Source organism: Dunckerocampus dactyliophorus, chromosome 16 (genome assembly GCF_027744805.1).
Source record: "Dunckerocampus dactyliophorus isolate RoL2022-P2 chromosome 16, RoL_Ddac_1.1, whole genome shotgun sequence".
Classification (NCBI taxonomy): domain Eukaryota; kingdom Metazoa; phylum Chordata; class Actinopteri; order Syngnathiformes; family Syngnathidae; genus Dunckerocampus; species Dunckerocampus dactyliophorus.
In genome coordinates, this window is record NC_072834.1 from 22,324,804 (window position 1) to 22,331,920 (window position 7,117).

Genomic DNA, 7,117 nt, shown 5'->3' on the forward strand with positions numbered 1-7,117 from the left:
ACCGCTAGAAAATGTGTTCCTCCAGACCACTAGACCACTGGCTAAGGGACTGTAGACCAAAAAGCTCCCCCATGCCATGTGGCCTGTACAGTCCAGTTTACATATTTGTTCGATGCTAGCAGTAAGCTCTTTAGTGATGTATGTTTGCAAGTTTTCTCCCCGACAAAACTCACAATGTCGACTAAACGCTCTGCATGAACAAAGGCACCTGCAGTTGCACCCAAAGGCAGAGGAAGATGCACAAAAAGTTGGAATTCTGGACATGCTGAAGGAACGTAGAACTTACGCAGCTGGAGGGCGCCATTAAACAGCAGTTTAAGAATATCTGATCGGTTTGAGGACTTGTTGCCCAAAAGCTCATTGGAATGTAACTTATTTGGCACACCTTCTGATAAGTATCATAAAAATGCTGATGGCTAGAACCACAAAAGCAGACTTAATCCAGTAATGTTTTTTCTCTGCAGGTCGAGCAGCTGATGGTTGTGGGCATTGATTGCTACCATGATACTGTATTGTTTTGTATGTATTGTATGTACTTTATTTATCCCACAGCGGGGAAATTTACTTGTTACAGCAGCAAGACAAGTAAAGAGAACAGTGTAAAGAAAGCATAGTGTCTACAACATGGTTCAGGTGGTGCAGGTGTTGTAGAGCCTGACAGCGGTCGGTATGAAGGACCTGCGGAACCTCTCCTTCTTACACCGTGGGTGTAACAGTCTGGTGCTGAAGGAGCTGCTCAGGGAAACAACAGTGTCATGTAGCGGGTGAGAGGTGTTGTTCATGATGGATGTCAGCTTAGCCAACATCCTTCTCTCCCCCACTTCCTCCACGGAGTCCAGAGGACCGTCCAGGACAGAGCTAGCTCGCCTGATCAGTCTATTTATCCTGCTCCTGTCCCTGTCCGTGCTGCCCCCTCTCCAGCAGCCCACAGCATAGAAGATGGCTGAGGCCACCACAGAGTCATAAAAGGTCCGTAAAAGAGTCCTGCACACACCAAAGGACCTCAGTCTCCTCAGCAGGTGAAGGCGACTCTGGCCCTTCTTGTAGAGGGCGTGGGTGTTGACGGACCAGTCCAGCTTGTTGTTAAGGTGAACACCCAGGATTTTGTAGCTGTCTACCAACTCTATGTCCGCTCCCTGGATGTTCACCGGTGTAAAGTGAGATGTTTTCCTCTGGAAGTTAATGATCATCTCCTTTGTCTTGCTGGTGTTGAGCTGCAGCTGGTTAAGCTCACTCCAGCTGACAAAGTCCCTGATGACCGTCCTGTATTCCAGATCATTCCCCTCTGAAACACAACCAACGATGGCTGTGTCGTCGGAGAACTTCTGGATGTGACACTGTGTGGAGTTGTGTGTGAAGTCCGAGGTGTAGAGGGTGAAGAGGAAAGGGGAGAGCACCGTACCCTGAGGGGCACCTGTGCTGCAGAGTACCATGTCAGACACACAGTGACGGAGCCTCACATACTGTGGTCTGTTGGTGAGGTAGTCTATAACCCATGCAGTCAGGTGTTGGTCTACTCCCACACTCTCCATCTTCACTCTGAGTAGTGCCGGCTGGATGGTGTTGAAGGCACTGGAGAAGTCAAAAAACATGACCCTCACAGCGCTCCCGCTGTCCTCCAGGTGTAGCAGTGATCTGTGCAGCAGGTAGATCACTGCGTCGTCCACTCCGATCCGAGGCCGGTAAGCAAACTGCAGGGGGTCCAGCTGAGTGCCCACCAGGGGTCGCAGGTGCTGCAGGATAATCCTCTCCATGGTCTTCATCAGGTGAGAGGTCAAGGCAACAGGCCTAAAGTGGTTAGGCTCCTTGGGACGTGGTGTCTTTGGGTTCGGGACCACACAGGAGGTCTTCCACAGGGCCGGGACTTTCTCCAGGCTCAGGCTGAGGTTGAACAAGTGCCTGAGAACTCCACAGAGCTGGTCAGCACAGTCCTTGAGGATTCTGGGGCTGATGCCGTCCGGTCCCGGGGCCTTCCTTGCCTTGATCTTCCTCAACTGACTTCTCACCTGATCATCAGTTATGGAGAGGGGAGTAGAGGATGGCTGGGATGGGGATGTGGGGGTGAAGAGTGGTGAGTTGGTAGGGGAGGGAGGGAGGGCAGACTCAAATCTGTTAAAAAACAGATTGAGTTCATCTGCCCAGATCTTGTCCCCACTGGCTTGGTCTCTCCCCACTCCTTTACCATGGCCTGTGATGGTCTGCAGGCCTCTCCAGACTTCCCTGGCATTATTCTCCTCCAGCCGCTTCTCCAGTTTCCTCCTGTAGCAGTCCTTCCCCTTCCTGATCTTGTGCCGGAGTTCCCTCTGGACTCCGCACAACTCCTCCTTGTCCCCCGAGTTGAAGACCCTCTTCTTCTTGTTCAGCAGGGCCTTAATCTCGGAGGTCACCCAGGGTTTGTTGTTGGGAAAACACCGCACCAACTTAGAGGGCACAGTGTTCTCCACACAGAAGTTTATATAGTCTGTGATGCAGTGTGTCATGCTGTCAACGTCACTGCCATGGGGACTACAGAGCGCTTCCCAGTCTGTTGTCTGGAAGCAGTCTCTTAGCCTAGCACTGCTCTCCTCAGACCACTGCTTCACAGGCCTCTTCACAGGGGGTTGTCTATTCACTACTGGAGTGTAGTCTGTGACGAGATGGACGAGGTTGTGATCAGAACGACCCAGCGGGGGCAGGGGGTATGAGGTGTATGCATCCTTGATGTTTGCATACAGGAGGTCCAAAGTTTTATTGTCTCTAGTGTGGCATCTGACATACTGGGTAAAGGTGGGAAGAGCAGAGGACAGGGAAGCATGATTGAAGTCACCGGAGATGAGAAGGAGGGATTGGGGGTGCTGGTTATGAAGTTGAGTACTGCTGGGGAAAGGTCCATTGGTTCACTGGTGGCCAGCCTAAATGCCACAATGACAAGGTTTGGGACCATCACAAGCGCCTGTCTTATTGTTCAGGATGTGCGTCATTGGCTTGAAAGGTTAACTTAATTTTTTTACTTGTGAAGGTGGTACTCAAAGGCCAAATTGCAAAACAAAGGGCAGGAGATTATGGATGAGCTGAAGATGGCCTTTGTTGGCAAGTCCATGAAATTATTAAATGTTTAAAAAATAATAATTAGAATCCTACTATTAATAGTCATCGGTGTCATCGGCAGGTGCACTCGAACACTACAGAACATCCAACAAATTCCTTCCGTCGCACATTATTGTGTATCGTGATGGAGTGGAAGACGGCCAACTACACAGTGTTGTCAACTATGAGATCAATAAGATCACTGACTCCTTCAACTCCATGGGACAAGGCTACATGTAAGTGTTCCTTGATGTGACCTTGAAACCTCAGTGCCAATTGCACATCTACTGACAGCCTCTCTATTGGTGTAGGCCCAATCTGAGTGTGGTAGTAGTGAACAAGCGCATCAGCTGCAGGTTCTTTAAGCGCACAAAAAAATCTAAGAAGCGAATCAACCCAGGGTGGAATTACATTGTTCAGTGAACATGTTACAACATTGATGTCTCCATCAGTTTGAGTGTTTCATATACAATATGTACACTAAGGGACAATTGTATATTTTGCCAGGAACAACTTCTATCTTGTCAGCCAAGCTGCCGACATTGGAAGCGTGTCTTCAACTCACTACAATGTCGTTTATGACCAGAGCGGACTAGAGCCTGATGATTTTCAGTTGCTCACCTTCAGGCTTTGCCACATGTACTACAACTTTCAGGCAAGTCACTCGTGTGTCTGTGAGCAAAGGATAGGAGGATGAAAAATGTAACTGGAATTTACAGAGAACTAATTTAATGTTAAACGGAGCATCATCTAACCTGCACTCTGAAGAAAAACAGCTAAAAATCGACGGCAGGCTTAGTGCTACAACTGTGTTGGAACCGCTAGAAAATGTGTTCCTCCAGACCACTAGAGGTCGTAGTTTGTATTATATTAATGTTGAGCCAATCAGCATCAAAGGGAAATGATGTATCAGGAACTTCCTGCTTGGTATATGTAAACAGCTTGATTGACAGCATATGGTGTGTTTTCATCCAAACCATCCTTATATTTCTGGCCTTTTGAGTGGCAATATCAGTAAGTTGCATTTTTGCACATGAGTGTGAGAATGTGTGTTTCTTAATATTATGGTATTTGGAGCATTTTTATGCACTTTAAATACGAGTCTATTTGTGTTCTAATTTCTGGATTGAGTCACTAAATGCCCTTTGTGTTTTTGTAATTTCAGTTTCACACTTCATTGTATTAAATTCCAGTCCAGTACAACACGTGCCTGTTCCTTGGAGGAAGTAGTACAACGAAGAGTTTAGCTGGCTGTGAATCTCAATATAGGACACAGGTCACATTGGGTGAAACAGTACAACAACTATCTAAACTCCAGTCCGTGTTTCCACGAACAATATTTAGCTGAAATGTTAGTAAACTAGGGGTGTGACTATTTGTTTAAACAACGATTCGATTGGTATCATGATTTGTGGTTGCCGATACGATTGGCACATTACGATTCTGTAATTTTTTAATTAATTCAGCACCTTTTTTTTTGGCCAAAAATTCAACCAGTGCAACTGTGAAATAAATACCTGGATACTGAGCAGTGCCGCTGAAGTTTCCTAGATCCCCGTTGTTTTTTGTAAGGGAATCAGGTATAAATTAATTATGGATGTAAACAACAATTAACGGCAAATGCATGCACATTTTATTTGAATAGTGTGCAACTAACACTTTAGGTTGAATTTCAATATTTAATACATCTTTAATAAAAGTACAGTAAGTGTAGTAAGAGCTAACGTTGCCTTGCGCTGCTGCTGCAGCAGGAACGAGAGTTGCCTGAACGGTCAGCTTTATGTGAAATCCCACGTCGCCTTAGTAGGTGGTTGGAGAGATTTGTTGCGGTTCCATTGTATTTTACTTGACCTTTACATACCTTATAGTGACCGACTTATTTAGAACATCTCCCTCTTTGCAAAAAGCCAAAGTGTTTCCACACACTGGACTGCAATGGTGGCTTAATCTCTCGTTCATCGGCTTGTCCTCTACCATCCACCATGCTATGTTTTGTTGTCTGCTGGCGTGTCTCGATGACGTCACAGACAGGCAGACTGAATCGAGTAAGGTTAAATGTGCTTTAAAAAAAACAAAAAACACACACTTCCATATACAGTAAAACCTGCCGTGCTTAAATCCAATTCTTTATGTCCTAGTGTTGATGCTATCGATTGATTACCTTTTAAACTGTTAGATCGATATGTTGTCCGGAATGACAACTTGGACTGGATCATAGTAATCTAAATCGATACATCGATGTAGTAGATGAATCGTTACACCCGTATAGTAAACAGTCCCGATCGCTCCTGAAATCATTTACATGCCCTGATATTTTTGCATTTGCACAAATTAAATTATTTTTGTATCTTTTTTTTTTTTTTTATTCAGGGGATGAGTGCAGTACCAGCCCCCTGCCGGTATGCCCACAAATTGGCCTTTCTTGTGGGTCAAAGCATCCACAGGGAGCCCAACATCAAGATGGATAAACTCTTCTATTTGTAAAAGAAAGGTTTAAGAAAGGTCTGGCAAAACTGAGATAAGCTTCAATGTCCTTTTTGTTCAGCAGCCATACAGGCCGTTTTTGCCCAGTGTCTTTCTTTTGGTGGAGTCTTGAACACTGACCTTAACTGAGGCATGTGAGGCCTGCAGTTCATTGGATGTTGTTGTGGGGTATTTTGTGACCTCTAGATGAGTAATCGCTGCGCTCTTGGGGTCATTTTGGTTGGCCGGCCACTCCTGGGAAGGTTTACAACTGTTCATGTTTTCATGTTCATGGTTCACGGTTCATGTTTAATAATAATAAAAGGTTTCATTTAAAAAATGCATTTTGTGTTCAGTTGTGTTATTGACCAATATATACATTTGTTTGATGATCTGAAACATTTAAGTGTGACAAACATCCACATATAACATCCATATACTGCTTCTCCTCTTTAGGGTCGTGGGGGCATGCTGGAGCCTATCCCAGCTAACTTCGGGCGACAGGCGGGGTACACCCTGGACTGGTCGTCAGCCAATCGCAGAGTGTGACAAACATGCAAAAAAATAAATCACACCACTGTATATAAACTATGTATATAGTGTCTGTCAAAAATTTAAAAAATAACGCGTTAACCGTGGTCACGAATTTATTTCATTAATGACGTAAAATGTTTACTTGTTTTTTTTTTTTTTTGGAAAAAAAAAAAGATGAATTTGAAATGGAAAAACCATTTCATATTCATCATATAAGAAAAAGAAAGAGAGATTGCTAGAATCAGAGTTGGAGAAAAAAATCCAACTCCTCGAAACCGCTCATGCTGACTCACAAGATGAGCATATTCTAAGTAACCTAAGGAAACTGAAACTAGACTTAAAAGAAATTACTGACAAGAAAATTCAGTTCCAACTGCAGAGACTACGTTTGGAAAAGTTTGAGCATGGCAATAAACATGGAAAATACTTAGCTAACCAACTAAAAGTCAATAAAAAAAAAAGCTCTATCTTCTCCATTAGAAACTCAGGAGGTCACATCACTCACCTCCCGGAAGAAATTAATTCTGTCTTTAGGAGCTTTTATAAAAATCTATATACACCTCAGATTAAACCATCTCTCCCAGATATCGAAACATTTCTCAACAACATAGAATTACCAAAATTAAATGACGAACAGGTGACCAACTTAGATGTACCCATTTCATTAATAGAACTCCATAACGCTCTACACCGGTTGCCGAATAACAAAGCACCAGGACCTGACGGTTTCCCTGTCGAGTTTTATAAAACATTCTGGTCATCACTATCTCCAATATTTCTTAGAATGGTTTTGGAAATTAAAGACAGTTCATGCTTGCCTCCAAACATGAACTCAGCTACAATCAGTCTCCTGCTGAAACCGGATAAGGACCCAACACTACCTTCCAGTTATCGTCCAATTTCACTGATTAATGCAGATCTTAAAATAATATGCAAAGCGTTAGCTATAAGGCTGGAAAAAGTTACCCCTCATATAATACACCCTGATCAATCAGGATTTATTAAGGGGAGAAACTCGACTAGCAACGTACGCCGTCTAATCAATCTGATTGAT

The 7,117-nt window shown here is 44.1% G+C and overlaps 1 protein-coding gene across 1 annotated transcript; it reads left to right on the top strand.

Annotated features, from left to right (window-relative positions):
* Positions 1 to 3,041: 3,041 nt before the first annotated feature.
* LOC129169412 (piwi-like protein 1) lies at positions 3,042 to 5,783 on the top strand. The gene is made up of 5 exons (XM_054755803.1): positions 3,042 to 3,069; positions 3,149 to 3,302; positions 3,378 to 3,467; positions 3,574 to 3,702; positions 5,466 to 5,783. Exons 1-5 carry the CDS (start codon positions 3,042 to 3,044, stop codon positions 5,548 to 5,550), a joined length of 486 nt encoding a protein of 161 aa, XP_054611778.1. The 3' UTR covers positions 5,551 to 5,783.
* The last annotated feature ends 1,334 nt before the right edge of the window (positions 5,784 to 7,117 follow it).

Bases quoted from the DNA above. Each gene is read 5' to 3' on its own strand.
- LOC129169412 (XM_054755803.1), top strand. From the start codon at position 3,042: ATGGATGAGCTGAAGATGGCCTTTGTTG. The intron at 3,070-3,148 runs GCAAGTCCATGA...TGTCATCGGCAG, and splicing joins GCTGAAGATGGCCTTTGTTG to GTGCACTCGAACACTACAGA. The intron at 3,468-3,573 runs GTGGAATTACAT...ATATTTTGCCAG, and splicing joins AAGAAGCGAATCAACCCAGG to GAACAACTTCTATCTTGTCA.